The sequence below is a fragment of the Juglans microcarpa x Juglans regia genome, chromosome 6D (assembly GCF_004785595.1).
Source record: "Juglans microcarpa x Juglans regia isolate MS1-56 chromosome 6D, Jm3101_v1.0, whole genome shotgun sequence".
Lineage (NCBI taxonomy): Eukaryota > Viridiplantae > Streptophyta > Magnoliopsida > Fagales > Juglandaceae > Juglans > Juglans microcarpa x Juglans regia.
Genome location: NC_054604.1, coordinates 28,108,023 through 28,125,849, shown reverse-complemented (window position 1 = coordinate 28,125,849; position 17,827 = coordinate 28,108,023). Strand labels below are relative to the sequence as shown.

Here is a 17,827-nt window from a genome sequence, read left to right as displayed (position 1 = left end):
CTATTTTTTTTTTTTTTTTTTTTGAATAATTTTCTGAATGCTTGTAGAATTAAAAGAAATGGAAATAGAAAGAAATGAGAAAAGAAATTGAACGCTAGAGAAATGAATGCAAGAAATGTAGAGATTGCAGTAAGATCAAAACAAGTGACACAATATGTCAAACACTTGGGCTAAAGAATGTTTCCTCTTTTTCCAAACTCTGATTAAGAGGTCTAACTCTATAACTCAATTGTCAATCTAGTCTAAGCATTAACAATCGGAAAATGAAGATTTTAAACCAGATTTCCAGTCTAAAGTATCTATAGAGTGCAAATAAATTTACTATGAATACTAACCATGAAAAACCTTGAAAATATTACCAAATTTCTGCTGTGCCTTACGTCAACAGTAGAACAAGAACAAGAGTTTCTGGTTTTGACTTATCTCAACAAAATCAACTTGCAAAACTATAAAATAGATTTTTATCATATCAGAATCACTCTAATCAGTAGTTTAGTGCAAGATAATCCATATCTTGTAGCTCAAGCTGTTAACTTAGCCTAACATCATTCTCTCAAGAAAATAGAAATTAAAACAAGTAAATTCAAACTCATAAAAGAGTGCTATGTGCATAACAAAACTGTCGAAAAAAATCCAGAATCTCTACTACTAAGAAAATAAAGTCATTTCCAACCAAAAATCTGGAATCTAAAATCCCAAAAGATAGAAAACAAATAGGAAGAAGAAGGCGAAACGCACGGAAAGATTTTCTTTTTATACTGTGCGTCCGCTTGTTTCCTCTCTTGCGTTCCACGTCTCCAGCCCCTGCGTTTTGCGTAGTTCCCTGTCCCTGCAGTGCGTCTTGCCCTTTCCTTTCCCCTGCAGTGCGTGTCTTGCGCTAAATGGAGGCCACGATCTCTCTTTGTTCTCGCGTCTTGCACCACTTTCTTTCCCCTGCAGTGCATTTCCACGTGCGTGAGTCTGCTGTCCGTGCGTGAAGCCCCTCAAGCCACGTTCCAGCCCCTACGTTTTGCATCCCACGTGAGCTGAGTTTCTAGTGCCTTCTTTTGATGTTGCCGTGCCAGTTGGGTATTTTCAAGAATATCCATGTGTTTTAATATTTTTCCCATAATATCCTGCAATATAAATAAGATATGAAAAGAGTAAAATTTTGGGATATTAATTTTGGGTATGGACAAGCTGTATTACAACTCTTTTCAAGTGCAAAATACCAAAATTTAATATTAAGTCAAGTACTAAAAACTACTATATAATTAAGTGCTTAATTCATTTTTTTGGTTAAACAATTCATTCACTTTAGCAACTTAATCATATAGTTTTTTTCACTTTATCAAGTTGCATTTGCATATATACCAATTGGCGTTCTACTTTGATGGCTGTTGGCTCTTCTGTCAAGCGTTGTATTAACACAGGATTTGGCTTTAATAGGTACATATTCAAACAAACACACGCTTGTTTTTCAAGTGTATATTCACATTATATTACGGTCTAAAATAAGTTATGCACATGAACTAAGTATAATTTTACTGATGAAAAACAAATATATAACTAAAGTCAGTTAGCTAAATGCAATGAATTATTATACAATAAATATAATATTTTCAAGTTTTTCCATATTAGTATATCGTTTTCTAAAGTTTAGTTAAACGTCTTGATCTTCTTTCTTTCTATTTTTCTTTATTTATATGGTTATGGTAGTGATTAGAGGCTTCACAAACTCTCTTATAATCAAGAGAGAAGAAAAATATTTTTTATATAGTGTGACAAAGGAACCATGATTATCAAGAATCATAACTTATAAGTTCTTTATCATTGGTTATATAACTAAGAAAAGCATGAGTTGAGAAAACAAAACAAAAAAATTGTAAAATGAACAAATTTAAAATAACTATACTTTAGCATTCTCAATGGTTTATTTATCCTATCTTCTAAAATACATCGTTAAAATTTATTTTTTTTCTATTTTACATATTGACTTTTACAATAGGTCATACATTATCTTATCAATTTTCTCTATATCATTTAAATACTCTTTTTTTAATATTTTTTTATTCATTTCAAATATTTCCTCTAACTACTAATGAATTTGTAATATCCTCATATCTTTTAATATTTGTAATATCTCTCGTTATATAATTATATAATTATGTCATATTTCAATTTCAGATTAATCCAAATTTAAACGCCAAACCACTAGTAAAAGGTTTTGATCCAAGTGATTTTCTGCTTATTCGCAACCTTCAAACAGCCAATTAATTGACTGCTATACTTTTCCTTCGTTTGTTATGAGGCCATTGTCGGCTACTCATGTGGAATTCCCATTTGCACAATCTCTTGAGCAAGTGATTCAAGCTTTCTTGGCAACGAGATAGCCAGTTCAACACTCAATACTCGCTTTTCTTGAAGAACGGCTTCACTCCGAGGAAGCTAGCGCCAAACAAATGAGAGGGCTGAAATGAAATACTGTTAAACAAAAGCAGGCAAGCAACAGGGAAAAAAGGTCCAGAGGAGAGAGATAAGAATTAAAAATATTTAGAGTTGTGAATGGATTACGGCAGCAAAGTGTAAAATAAACATCAAATACAAAATCTATTAGAGGGATTTTTTATAAACTTTCTTTATATTTTACAGAAAATTTTATTTTACAAAATCTATTGTAATGCTCTTTGAATGAAAATTAATAACACAAGTAAAAATTAATAAATTAAGTGAAAACATTAATATGTGTGTGCATGATGTGTTACATCAAATTGATATTCGATAAAGAGTAAATAAATAAATTGACGTACTGTCTCGACCTATTATCTCGATTGTAAATTTTTTTAATTATAAAGTTAATCCGACAAATCATACGTAAACTTATTCTTATTAAAATATCATTTTAAATTTAAGGCATTTTTTAAGTTTTATTGTTGAAAATATTAAATTCATTTTGTTTCGTTTTATTTTTAGAATAATGTTAGATGCAATTATGTATTGTGTTAGTTTTGCGCATGCACTTCTTTTGAAAAAGAATGGAGTCTACTATTAAAAATTTAAATTTTCCTATAGATTCCATAGTTACTTACTTTTTTCAAAAGGGATGGGTGGCGCTTGCTGTTGTGAAACCAACGATGACAAACAAATAAAAAGCAACAATCACACAACACAAAATTAACGTGCTTCGTCAATGGGCCTACGTCCATAAAGCTACAGGAGACTTTATTCAAAAGGAAATTACAATCATACACAGTAAGTTACAAGAGTATCACTATACTCACACAATCTCAACTCTCACTCTATAAGGCTTTTTCTCTCTCTTAATATGCTCTCACACATTTATCTCTCTTTGTTCACTCTGATTCGCTAAACGTACTCACAAGAGAACAAATATTACTTATATTTAGTGAAAACGGTGTTGTAAACTCTAAAGGGCAAAATTGAATTCTTCATTAGAATGGGTGTTGAATGCACCTTAAGCGAACACTAGGATTAGTGCTTCACTCGAACCTAGCATCAAGCGAACCTTGAGCGAATAATCTGTCTGATCTTCACTCGAGCCCACTGTCGAGCACACCTCGAGCGAACTCATGGGTTGAGTTTCGCTCGAGCTCTAGGTCGAGCAACAGTCTAGCAAATTTTATGTCTGTACCTTTTATGCTCATAAACCAGACTCCACATGCAACCCAATAATCTTTCACTTAGAGACTAGTTCTCCACATTCCGACCATTGTTTTCAGCACAAGCCCTATCACCTCTACAATATCTGGTCTCGAATTGACCCTGGCAACTTTAGTCAACTTTTCACTTGCTAGATCTTCTATCTCACAAGACTTTCTTATTCTTCCTTGGCTTACCACCTTCTGTCAACAAGATATAGTTCAAGGTAGGTGTCCACCGTGGAGGTTCTATCTTCCCAGCAACTATGTGAGAATCAACTATAGGTGTAGACATCCATAGAACACTAGACACTCTGCTCCAATGTCTCACACCTCTGCTCTGCACTGTGATCTGGGGAGATTTCTCCAGGCTTACATGAGGAATAACAAAATTGATTCCCTTTTACTTCCCCAACTGATTCGCCCGAACAAGCTTGCTCTTTTATACATTTATATTTTCCTGCACATCATTGGACACTGATGTCATATACAAAGTGTTAGATCTTTTACCACTTGCCAGAACCAATACACCCTTTTGTAACCTTTCACGTTCCTCCAAAAAATGCTACTTTATGACCGTTGTCGTTGAACTATCCCACAGAGATTAGACTTTTCTTCAAATCTAGAACGTGCTTGACTTACTGCAAAATCCACAAGCTCTTCTTAGGAAGTGTGATGCGCACATCGCCTACTCCCATTACATCCAATGCATCTCCATTGGCAATGTACATCTTACTAAAATAACTAGCAACATAGTTCTGCATGATCTCTCGATGTGAAGTGTTATGAAATGAAGACCCTGAATCAAACATTCAGTCGTCAACTGAATTGTGCACTACAAGAATTAAAGTGTCTTATATTTCTTCAGCAACCATGTTCACAGTGTTATCATCAGTAGTTTCCTGATTCCAACAGTCTCTCTTGATGTGGCCCGGCGTGCCACAACTCCAGCAAGTGATTTACTGCCTAGATCTCATCCTGCTCCTGCCCTTATTCTTAGAGCTTGACTTATCATGTCTCTTGCTGAACCCGAGAACTCAGTAGAATCTATTTTGCGTACCTCTTCAGCAAGAATCGTGCCACATATATTATCGCAATTCAGTTTCATATTGTCAGCTAAATTACTCACTATCATCCTCATGGCCTCCTAACTATTTGGCAACGACGTCAACAGAAGACAATTGATTTGTAATCATATTAAAGTCATTCACGTGTTGGGTCACAGACATACCTTCTAATATCTTTACATTGAACAATTTCTTCATTAGATGCACCTATTATTTACTAACAACTTTTCATATATACTAGACGGGACCATCATGAGATCCGTTGTGGACCTCTCCTTAATAACGTTGTGTGCAAACAATCTTGACAATGTCATTCGAATAACCTCATAACCTGTCGATCTAACAGGTTCCAATCAGCATCGTCCATGGTCTCCGGCTTCTTTCCCAACAGTGGAAGATGGAGTCTTTTCCCATAGAGATGGATCTCTATTTGCATCCTGCAGTATCCGAAGTCAGTGTCATCAGACTTCTCGATCCCAGGTGTTTTCACTTCATCTCCAGCCACTGTTCTCACTCAGACCCAAACTTTAGCTCTTGATACCAATTGTTGTGAAACCAACAATGGCAAACAAATAAAAAGTAATAATCACACGACGCAAAATTGACGTGGTTCAACAATGTGCCTACATCCACAGAGTTACATGGGATTTTATTCCAAGGAAGATTACAATTACACAAAGTGATTTACAAGAGTACCACTCTACTTACACAATCAAAACTCTCGCTCTCTAGGGCTTTTTCTCTCTATTAATATGCTCTCACACCTTTGCCTTTCTTTGTTCACTCTGATTTGCTGAACGTACTCACAAGAGAACAAATATTACATATATATATAAGGAAAACGGCGCTGAAAATCCTAAACGGCAAAATTGAGTTCTTCACTCGCAGGTGTCAAGCGCGCCTCGAGCAAACAACCAACTGAATATTGGTTCGAGAGGTATGTCGAGTACTGGTCTAGCGAACGCTAGGGTTCATGCTTCACTTGAGCCTAGTCTCACGCAAACCTTGAGCGAACAATCTGTCTAATCTTCGATCGAGCTCATTATCAAGTGCACCTTAAGCGAACTCACGGGTTGAGTTTCGCTCGAGCGCTAGGTCAAACAACAGTCAAGCGAACTTTCTGTCTACGCATTTTTTGTTTACATACCAGGCTCCACATGCAACCCAACACTTGTGATTCTATAACTGCAAATATCATTTCTTTTATTTTAAACTTAAGCCTCATTTGGATATTGAGATGAGATGTGAAATTTGAAATAGTTTGCGAATAGTAGTTAAATAATTTGAATTAAGAAGTTATAAGGTTTTGGGAAAAGAGAGAACAAAATATTTAAAAATTTTATAAAGTTAAAATATTATTATGATATAATTTTTTAGAGTAATGTTATATACTATAGTCTTATTCTATTTTCATCTTATTATATAAAATGTGACATATTTATTATCATTGATGATAAATATGTGTCACATCTTACATAATGAGATGATAGTGTGTTGTATGAAATTTTTTAATTTTTTTTAATATTATTTTTGTTTTTGTTTTTGGACTTGAAATATTTGAATTATTTTTTTTTATTTTGTTTAAAAATTTTAAAAATTTATAATAATTAGGTAATGATTAGATAAAATTTTAAATATTTAAAATTTAAAAAATATTTATATTTATGATATTTAAATATTAAGAGGAGATTGTAGAAGATGAAATCACACCGTCCCGCAATTCAAACCCAGTCACATATAAAGACAACAAATTGAAACCAAGCAAACCTTCGCTCACCGGCTTGGAATCTTCTTTTCTTAAATATTTTTCCTTCCCTTTCTCTCTCCAATGAGCTGGCACATTCCCCTTCCACTTGGCCCGACCAACAACCCATCCCCAATGTCTACTGTCACTAACATTCCCCTTCCACTTGGCCCGACCAACAACCCATCCCCAATGTCTACTGTCACTAACAATTCTTAACATAATTCGCGAATTCCATAGTAATTTAATAAAACATTAACAAAGTAAATCGAGGAATTTGATTAGTTTAATTGAATAGATTAAGGGTGTGTAGATGTTGAAATGAATTGAGTTGAGTTGAGTTGTGATGATAAAATATTGTTTAGAATATTATTTTTTAATATTATTATTATTTTAAAATTTAAAAAAATTGAATTATTTATTATATTTTATATTAAAATTTAAAAAAATTATAATAATGAATTGAGATGAATTGAGATGAGTTTGGTAATCAAACACACCCTAAAGATAAATGCAACTCTCCACTTTAAATATTATCATCCTGATCATATATTATGATGTTTCATATTTGAAATAATTTTTACCATTCTCTCTCTACTTAAATGACATCAGTTTAAAATCTGTTCCATCACCACGTGTTTTGAGAAAACAATGATTAAAATAAAAGAAAGTATTAAATCATAAAAAATAATACTTTTCATCTTATCATCCTTAATGACGCAAATTTAAATAAGATCTGAATGCAATTTAACATCATTCTAATTTGCTATTCAATAGTTAAAATCGGCATTTTATGATTTATCCAACTTTGCAAATCCCCTCTAAATGTTGGAAAAACAGATTCCCTCCGTATTGAAATAAATATTAGACATAAAATATAATACAGGGTGTGAAATATATTATTAAATAATTTTAAATATAAGTGTAAATCATCCAAATTTCATTCAATTTATTTAAAAAATAATGTAATCCATATAAAATAATAATATTTTTTTTACATTGCAGTCTTAATTTTTTCCAAAAAAAAAAAAACTATAAAAATTGCAGTCTTTTTTTTTTGAAGAAAAGACTGATCTTATTAAAAATCATCAAACCATAGAATGTATACAAGGAGGATTTCCTTTAAGAGAATTTTAACATCCTTGATAATCAATCCATCTAAACTCTACTTCTCTTCTGTATTATTTATATCATTAACTACTAAGAGGGCATCACCTTCTAAGATCACTTGCTACATATTCAGTTCGATACACAATAAGGTAGCTTTAAGCACTGCTATTGACTATCCTAACTGATCATCTAGAAATACCCCTCTTGATAATCTTAGTGTAGCTACCACTCGACTTTCACAATCTTTAACAATCACTCATACTCCCACTTTGCACTGAAGTTTATCAATGGTTGTATCCTAGTTGATCTTGAAGGTGTTAGGAGGTGGAGCTTCCCATTTCTGAACAGGTGTTGTACTATCCTCTGCTCGGGCCTGAACCCCCTTTATTGAATTTCTATAATCCTCCATTGCGTGAAGAGACTGAAGACTTAGCTTATCAGGTGATATAAAATTTCTTTCAAATACAAAAGAAATTCTTTCTCCTCCATATTTGGTATGCAGTTACTGCTAAATCATCTAAGACCTCACTTAGCATTGAAGAGAAAAAATGGGATAACAGATTCTGGAATGAAGTCACTTCCATATTGCACTTTTGTAATCTCCTTGAACATAAGCCCCAAACATCCTGAGCAGATCTACAACTCCATAAAGCATGAATAACATATTCAGGTTCAATCAAACAAATAGGACAGTTAGAGAATTCCACTACCTTTCGCTTAAACAAATTGAGCTTTGTTGGAATGGACTCAAGAGTGGCTCTCCAAAGAAAATTTTTAACAACATTTGTCACTTTAAGTTCCCATAGCTTAAACCAGATTCTTGCATTCAGTATGGTATTCGATGATTGTCCTCTCCTTGCCAACAATTCACCTTGAAGGTGGTAAGTACTTTTTACTGGGAACTTGCCATCTGCAGTACACCTCCATCTCAACCTATCTAGATTGTTGCAAACATTGATGGGAATTCTTGAGATAGTCTCATACTCGGGTTCTGAAAATATTTCCTTTAGTAAGGCCAAGTTTCAATGCTTTGTGTTAGGGTCAATTAAGTCTTTGACCCTTGCATCCTCATCTAATAATCTCACTAGAGATTGAATCCTGAATGAAGTTGGTGTAGGAACCCATTTGTCATGCCAGATCTTAACAGAGTCTCCATTCCTTATCTTCCATATCATTCCTTCAGATAACAGATGTTTTGTTGCCATTATGCTCCTCCATATGAAGGATACATTGTTGCCAAGTTAAAAATTGAGAAAATCAGATCGAGGAAAATACTTTGCTTTAAGAACCATAGAAGCCAATGAAGTTAGGGGTGGGCAGCGAGGCCCCGCCCCGCTTCCACTCCGCCCCCGCATGGCAGGGTGGGCAACCCCACTTTGTCCATGCGGGGGCGGGGCCCACCACCCCTCATCTAGGGCCCCTAGCTGGGGCGGGTGGCGGGGAGGGCCCAATCCCGCCCTGCATTTCCCCCGCCCCCATCTATATATATATATATATATATATTATTAAATATATATTTATATTTTACAAATTGTGTATATATAAATATATATTACAATTTGTTAAACTTGTTCACAAAATATGCATTGGCAAATTTAAAAACTACATAGTTTAAAAACTAATACACTACAATTTACACAAAATATGTACTAGCAAATTTAAAAATTACATAGTTTTTAAATTATAGTCATATTTACAAAATTTAAATTTATAATTTGGATCTAAAAACGTATTTTTAATTACTTTTGCACTTATAAATAATTTTTAAATCAAATATATGTAGTTTTTTTTAAGTGAAAAGTGGCACCCCGCTCCCTCATCCTGGGGGTAGGGTATGGGGGTGAAAACCCCACCCCCCGCCCCATGCGTGGCGGGGTGCAGGGAAGGGGTTCCCCCCGCCGTTGGGGGCGGGTTGCACCCCTAAATGAAGTAGGTTGATGAATGATTCTCCATCCTTGCTTTGCTAGTAAGACCAAGTTGAAATTTTCAAAACCTCGAAAGTCCAATCCACCAACAATTTTAGCTTTCCCTAACTCCTGTCAACTTAGCCAATGGATTTTAGATCTCTTTGCCCCTTTCCCTCACCAGATCTTTTGCATAACTCCATTGATCTCCCTCAACAGGACTTTAAGAATTTTGAAAAGCCCTATATTGTAGGTAGGAATGGCCTAAATAACATATTTGACAAGAATTTCTTTTCCAGCTTGAGATAAGAATTTAACCTTCCAGTTGCTTATTTTGCCTCTGATTTTGTCGAAGATTAGGTTGACAACTTTGGATCTATTCCTACCCACATATGAGGGTAAGCCTAGGTATTTCTTATATGACTATGATGCTCTAACTCCTATTGCAACCAATATAAGATCCTTCACTTCTGATCTAGTATTTATGCTAAAAAAGATTGAGGTTTTCTCCAAATTCAGCCTTTTACCTGAAGCATGTTCACATGATTGAAGAAAGTGGAAGAACCTACCCCATTCTAGAGAATTAGCTTTACAGAAAAGTAGACTGTCATCTGCAAAAAAATGTGATTAATATGTAAAAAGCCCCTTGCAATTGGTATCCCTGAGATGAAACTTTTTTTCCTTTGCATTATTCAATATTGAACTATGCACTTCAGAACAAAGAATAAAAAGATAAGGGAAGAAAGGATCCCCTTGTCTAATTCCTCTCGAAGGTTTGAAGCTGCTCTGTGGAATCCCATTTATTAGAATGGAATAACTAACAGTGCTAACACACTGCATAATAAGTGCAATCCACCTTCTGTCAAAGCCCATCTTTTCCATAATTGCTTTAAAAAATTATCATTCCACTCTATCGTATGCTTTGCTCATGTCGAGTTTAAGTGCCATTTAACCTCCCTTCCTTCCTGTCATTCGAGTTTGCATAGTGTGCAAGGCTTCATAAGCAACAATTACATTATTTGAAATGACCCTGCTTGGGATGAAAGCACTTTGTGTTGGAGCAATCAAATCTGGAAGAATAGACTTTAGTCTATTACCTAAAACCTTTGCAATTATTTTGTAAAAAACATTGCATAGGCTTATCGGGCGATAGTCTAAGACAAGCTTAGGCCTTTGCTTTTTTTGGATCAAGGTTATAAATGTCTCATTCAGTTCTTCAAAGGGAAAAACTTGCAGTCGGATGGGTATAAAAACTATTTTCATATCGGCCAATCAAATCGCAACACGTGAGCATCTCCATCTCCAGCCTCCTGCACCCAATAACAGCAGACCCTGCTCTCCCTGTCCCCCTCTCAAACACGCTACGTCCTCTGTATTCTCAAACTCCATCCTTTTTGTTCTCTCCCTCTCTCCTAGACGTTCTCTCTTGTCTCTCCCTCTCCCTTCTTGCACCCATCCCTTCCTTTCTCTCATTCTCTCATTCTCTCCTTTTTTTATATCTCCCTTCTTAAAACCTGCACTCATCCTGCACCAAACTTGCACCAAATTGTAGCTCATCCTCTTCGTTCTCTCCCTCTCCATTCCTCTCCCCAATGGATGCCCCACTCGACGCAACGCCGATGGAAGATCAGTTCTTTGATTGGTTGTCTAAATGTTCACGTTTGATTTAAAAATAAAGACAATAAAAGATCAGTTCTTTGGGTTCTTTTTCAATCATTGCAAATATTCTTATGACCTGATATAGAGAAAAACCTTGAAATTAGTCGTTGACATGTTTCAGATTATTATGTCGAACCTCACTCATCCATCCAGCCTTAACGATGGGGTTGCTAATTCAAAAGAATGATGTTTGTCTTGCAGCTATCGTCGTATAGTTTACGTTGTTCGAATTGATTACAAAAAATAGTGGAAATAAGTATTTCTCCAGACAACATGGCTGACAAAAAAACTTCCTATGGAGAAATAACCACAGAGCAATCCACAGCATGGACAAGCAATAAAGTTGTAGATTTTGGAAAAAAGAAAGAAATCACGGACAACCGGCAACATTCAAACAAGAACCAAGGGAAAGAGGAAAGCCTTCATAGAGTACCATATTATAAACTTTTCTCCTTTGTTGACTCCTTGGATTATCTGCTAATGTTTGTTGGCACAGTTGCTGCTGTTGGAAGTGGAATATCTATGCCTTTCATGACCATAATCTTTGGAGATATGATTGATTCTTTTGGAGGAAAGTAAATACCAAAGATGTAGTTCACAAGGTTTCCAAGGTATTTTTCAACTAAAACTTGGTAGTAAATTGTCTATGTTTGTGCAAAATCTATGCTGAATTTTACGTTTGAGATTGTCGTACTGGTTGGTGCAGGAAGGGAGAGGGAGAGACAAGAGAGAACGTTTGAGAGAGAGGGAGAGAACAAAAGGGATGGAGTTTGAGAATAAAGAAGACGTAGCGTGTTTGAGAGGGGGAGAGGGAGCGCAGGGTCTGCTGTTGCCAGTGCAGGAAGCTGGAGATGGAGATGCCTACGTGTTGCGATTTGATTGGCTGGTGTGAAAATAGATTTTATACTCATCTGACTGCAAGCTTTTCCCTTCTTCAAATCCACTGTTTGAGTTCAGAATGGCCTTGATAGCCTGAATCACATCACTGTCAATAATATTCCAATGGTCCTAATAAAAAGCAATTGGAAACCTATAAGGTCCTAGGGAACTCAGGGAATTCATCTCAAAAATAGTAGTAGTAATCTCCTCAATTGAAAATTCTCTAATCAATTGCCTATTCATATCATCAGTCACTAACTTACTAAGATGAGCAAGGTTTTCTGTAATCCCAGTAGGCTATGAATTGGAAAAGAGTTCCTGATAAATTGCTTGAAAAATTTGCTAATTTCTTCTTGACTTCTAGCCCAAGAACCTTCTCCATTAGAGATAGAGTGAATGGTATTTGACTGTTTGTTCTAGTTAGCTCATAAATGGAAATATCTGGTATTTCTATCACCCTTTCTCAACCACTTTAGTTTAGCACTCTGGTGCCATTTCAGATCCTCATCTTCAAGTTAATCATCTATTGCTTTGTGTAAGCCTCTAATTGTCTCATTAAAGTTACCTTGATTCAATCTTTGCATCTCTTTAATCAAGTCTCTCTTCTGTATTATTGCTTTCCTTCTATCACCATGAAAAGCTTTACTCCACCTAACTAGATGGTCTTTGTAACTGTTCAAGCCTTGTTTAATGAAGTTCATTCTACTGGCATAATTAAGTATGGATCTCCAAGCAAGCTTAACAATCTCTGAGCAGTCCTCCTATCTTGACTAGTTGGCTTCATATTTGAAAATTCTTTTCTCTCTTTTGGTAGCTCTGTCAGCATTGTAACATGAAATGAATAAAGGACAATGATCAGAATTCATTACAGGGAGTACATGAACTCAAAGGTGCCAAAGATCATATTCCACTCTCTATTACCTACAGCTCTATCCAGTATTTGTTTAGTGAACTCCCTCCCTTCTCTATTGTTACACCATGTAAACCTTGATCCCTTATAACCCAAGTCACTTAAGGCGCAATCATCCAAGGCTTCTCGAAACAATTTCATCTGTTTACAAGGTTTGGAAGCAGCTCCTGATTTTTCCTCTTGTGACAATATTTCATTAAAGTCCCACATACATATCCAAGGTAAAGACAAGGAAGGTTTGAGCTGTCTCAACAAATTCCAACTTTCCACTTGTTTTGCCACTATAGGACTCTCATAGAACCCAGTCAACATCCATTTCGGGTTCAAGTCAACTTCAATAATAATCATTGAGAGTATGATTAAAGCCCAGCCTGTAGTTCCCTTTTCCACATCATAGCAATACCACCCCTCTACCATTACAATCCACCACAAAGCTATGCTCAAAGTTCAACTTATTACGAATGAACTCTACCTTATTTCTTCTACATTTAGTCTCCATGAGGAAAACCACTCAAGGGAACTTCTCCTTCACCAACAAGTGAAGCTCACGAACTGTCCAAGGGTTCCCAAGCCTTCGACAGTTCCATCTTAATAGATTCATTGATATTGGTAGGGCTATTGTGCAGCATTGCCAATTCATTTTGGTTACTCACATCAATAAGCACCTTGTAGTTTGATTTTTTTTTTTTTTTTTTGTAATAAACCTTATTTTCATTTTCCATCAAACTCCTTTTCTTTAGACCCCCATGATCTTCCAGAGACATTCTTGAATCCAAAATATCATTGGATTTTTCCAAACTACCACTCCTAGCTCTTCTCTTTCAATTGGATAAAGTTTTCTATCTACCAGTCTTAACAGCTTTTGATGTGAGAGCATACTTGCCTATCCCTCGTAGTAAGTTCAAAGAAAGGCCTCTCTGCATAGGAATTTCACCTTTCAATTGATCACCTAATTTCTCGGAGCATAAGTCTCCAACCTTATCCTGCCTATGACTAGCCATAAATTCAAATAAATGATCATTCTGCATAGGAATGTCAATTGCCTTTTTGTTACTTGACTTCTCGAAGCATAATCCTCCAACACTATCTTGAAGAGACATATTTGGAGGGTTTTCCTTATTTGCATCAGATTCCAATTGTGATAAGTCAACACTCATACTCTTTCCTTCATTTGTCTTCTTTCCAAAAGCAGATTCTACCAAATCAACATTTCCTAATTTTAAGGGATCATGTGAAATTGCACTCGTTTCTTCAATGATCATAGGATCCTTTCCATTTTTGTCAATGCTAAGCAACATCTCATCGGAGCTTTCCTGCCCTATTTCACAGGACCAATTCGTAGGTTTTGTACCGTCTTGCTTCCTATAGACTCTAGTTGACTTGGACAATGGACTCGCCCGTAACCAAGGGCCATATTGATTCAACAAACTATTAGCATATTTCCTTTGGCCACCCATCTAGAACACTTAATGCTTTGCATGCTTAATAATACCACAATGGAAACAAAAGGTTTGAAGCCTTTCATATTTGAAAGTCATCCAAAACCTTTTATCACCAATGTTTAAAAATCTTCCTCTTGCTAGAGGTTTCGTGATATCCACCAAAACTTTCACTCTTAAGAACTTGCCCCATCCTAATCCACCTGCATCTGTGTCAACCATTAAGACTTTGCCTATAGTGGCACCTAGATTCGCACTCATACATTCGTTCATGCCAGCAAAAGGTATATCATGAAACCTAATCCAGAGAGGCTCATATGAAACATGGATATCTTTGGGCGAAGTAACTATGTCACATTCAATAAGACTCACCAAGAGTTTATCGAAAGACCATGGACGCCCAGGAAGATCCTGTTGTTCTCATCTTTTCCTCGGAACTCAATCAGAAAACGATTCCATCCAACTTCTTTGAAAGCAACACAACCCTATGCCTGCCAAAGTTTTGTCATTGTTGATTTAAAGGCACCTCTATTCACCTCCTTATCAGAAACAATGAAAGCCACCAAACATCTCCTACTCTTCTCATATGATATCTCAATATCTTCCTCTAACACATTCACCTCTTGTTTATCTTTGTTAGTGAGTTTCAGTCCCTCACACAGTTTGAAAATCTCACTCTTCATTTTCACTCACTCTTCAAATCTTCAATCTAAGAGACTAGAGAGAAAACACCCTACCCTCACAAGAGGAGATGGACTGGATCATTAATTAAAAAACTATACAAAATCTTGCCCACCTTATATCTACTCAAACCATTTTCTCTTGTTATTCTTTCATTTGCAAAAGATGGTCTGCATACTATCTCATTTCATCTCATGTACTTATTATAATTTTTTCAAGTTTTTATATAAAATATAATAAATAATTTAAATTTTTTAAATTTTAAAAAAATTATATTCTAATAATTTTTTATTTAATTTTTTTAATTTTAAACTCTGCTACAACCACTGAAAAAGTAGTCCGAATGGATTCACTGAATAATGCATTTCACTTTTTTTATTTTTTTTTTTATTTTTTAATTATTATAAATATTTTAAAAAAATTCCTAACGTCATTTAAAAAAAAAAATAAAAAACTCATTCGGGCCATTATTTGGGTCCCGAGGCATTTCTGCTTAATTTTTATCCGTGAGCCCTAATTTCAAACACTCTGATTTCTCTCCCAAAAAACAAAACCTTACCCCTATCTCCAAGCACGCAGTCAAGCTGAAGGTTCCTAACCCCTGCCTGTTCAATTTCTTCTCTTGAGGTCTCCGAAGACTTTGTCTCTACTCCATAGTTAAATTGTAATCCAATTTCTCCTAACCACAAAATTCAACCTCCGATCTGATCTCCTTCAGATCTACACCGTCCTCCCATGGCGTTCTCTACCCGCTCCGTCTTCCTCTCTCTCTTCCTCCTCTTCCTCTCTGCATCTGTCTCCCTCGCCGAGATCCGATTCACGGAGGTAAGATCCGACAACCGGCCGATTATTCCCTTCGACGAGTTTGGATTCACCCACACGGGTCGTCTGGAGCTCAACGTCTCCAAGATCTCCCTCTCCGCCACGAATCTCGATCTCACAAAGGTCGGATTCTTCCTCTGCACCCGGGACTCTTGGATGCACGTGCTCCAGCAGCTGGAGGACGGCGATGTCTCGTGCGCCCTCCTCTCCAAACTTGTCAAGCTTGTCTACACATTCGATAAGCTCAAAGACGCGAAAGGCTTTAGCACCGTATTCACTGAGACCGACGCCGATCAGTTCACGCTCGTCTTTGCCAACTGCCTCCAGAGACAGCTCTCGGTCTCCATGGACGTCAGGTCGGCGATGTACAATCTTGACGGCAAGAGCAGTCGCCGGGACTACCTTTCCGCCGGGAAGACCATTCTCCCGAGGATTTACTTCCTCTTTTCTCTGGTCTACTTCGCTCTCGGCGGCCTTTGGGTCTCCGTTCTCTACAAGAAGCGGTTGACAGTGTTCGGTATTCATTTCTTCATGCTTGCCGTTCTGATCCTCAAAGCTCTGAACCTGCTCTGCGAAGCCGAGGACAAATCGTACATCAAGCGCACCGGTAGCGCGCACGGATGGGACGTGTTATTCTATATATTCAGTTTCTTGAAGGGAATTACGCTTTTTACTCTCATCGTTCTGATCGGCACGGGCTGGTCGTTTTTGAAGCCCTATTTGCAGGACAAGGAGAAGAAGGTCTTGATGATTGTGATCCCGCTTCAGGTCGTGGCGAACATTGCTCAAGTCGCTATCGACGAGAGCGGGCCGTTCGCGCAGGATTGGGTCACCTGGAAGCAGGTTTTCTTGCTGGTCGATGTGGTTTGCTGCTGCGCGGTGTTGTTCCCTATCGTGTGGTCGATCAAGAACCTGCGCGAGGCGGCGAGGACCGACGGCAAGGCGGCGGTTAATTTGATGAAGTTGACCTTGTTTAGGCAGTATTACGTCGTGGTGATTTGCTACATTTATTTTACCCGCGTTGTGGTGTATGCACTGGAGACTATCACTTCGTACCGGTATCTCTGGACCAGTGTCGTGGCTGCGGAGTTGGCGACGCTGGCGTTCTATATGTTCACCGGGTACAAGTTCAAACCTGAGGCACACAACCCGTATTTTGTGGTCGATGATGAGGAGGAGGAGGCAGCAGCTGAGGCGCTGAAGCTTGAGGATGAGTTCGAATTGTGAGCGAGTTAACAAGGAAGATTTTTGGAGCTGGAGCAGTAATCAAATTGGGGAGTTTGAGGTAGAAACTTCAAACTATTACAAAATGGCTATTGTTAAATTTGAGTATTACAGAAATTGTCAGGATATAAAATTTGTGTTTCCTTTTGTTGCTTGATCTACTGTGCCTGTTATTTTAAGTTACCAGTTACGATGCCATACACTCTCATGTATGTCTGTGAAATGGATGGTATGTGTATGTATCGTTGGGATACTTTGCGTTCAATTTTTTGGGGTAAATGGCTGTGTATATGGAAGCTCAAGATTATCGTTCTTAGTATTGTAACGATTGTGCGGCTAATAAGTCGATACAAATTGAATGATTTTAATGTAACTCACAAACCGTGAGTTCTTATAAATCCATTTGTGAGAGCATAATTTTAAAAAGTAGGTGTGAGGCCGGTTGTAAACTCTTGTTACATACTTCAGTCCTGGGTAATTGGGCTATGCCTTATTTTGATTAATAAAACTTCTTGATTACCTATAAAAAAAAGTGGGTGAGGCGTTATTCTCATTGTGCATGGGTGATTTTTTTTCCTTGAAAGAACATCGATAATTTTTAAGTTTCCTAGACGTTACTGACTTGACTAATGGAATCAAGCACGTATAGTTCAGTGGTTATTAGTGAAATATGAAAATGTGAACCAGCTTTACTGTCTTATGTAAGATTGCTTAGTTGCAATGGCTTGATCATGAGTTAGTTCGAGACTA

General features: G+C 36.7%; 1 protein-coding gene across 1 annotated transcript; it reads left to right on the top strand.

Moving 5' to 3' along the window:
• Positions 1–15,544: 15,544 nt before the first annotated feature.
• On the top strand, positions 15,545–17,342 carry LOC121234434 (protein CANDIDATE G-PROTEIN COUPLED RECEPTOR 7). Its single transcript, XM_041130367.1, has one exon. It carries the CDS (start codon positions 15,767–15,769, stop codon positions 17,078–17,080), a length of 1,314 nt encoding a protein of 437 aa, XP_040986301.1. The 5' UTR covers positions 15,545–15,766; the 3' UTR covers positions 17,081–17,342.
• Positions 17,343–17,827: the final 485 nt, after the last annotated feature.

Excerpts from the sequence above, each read along its gene's own strand:
- LOC121234434 (XM_041130367.1), top strand. The coding sequence starts at position 15,767 with ATGGCGTTCTCTACCCGCTCCGTCTTCCTCTCTCTCTTCCTCCTCTTC.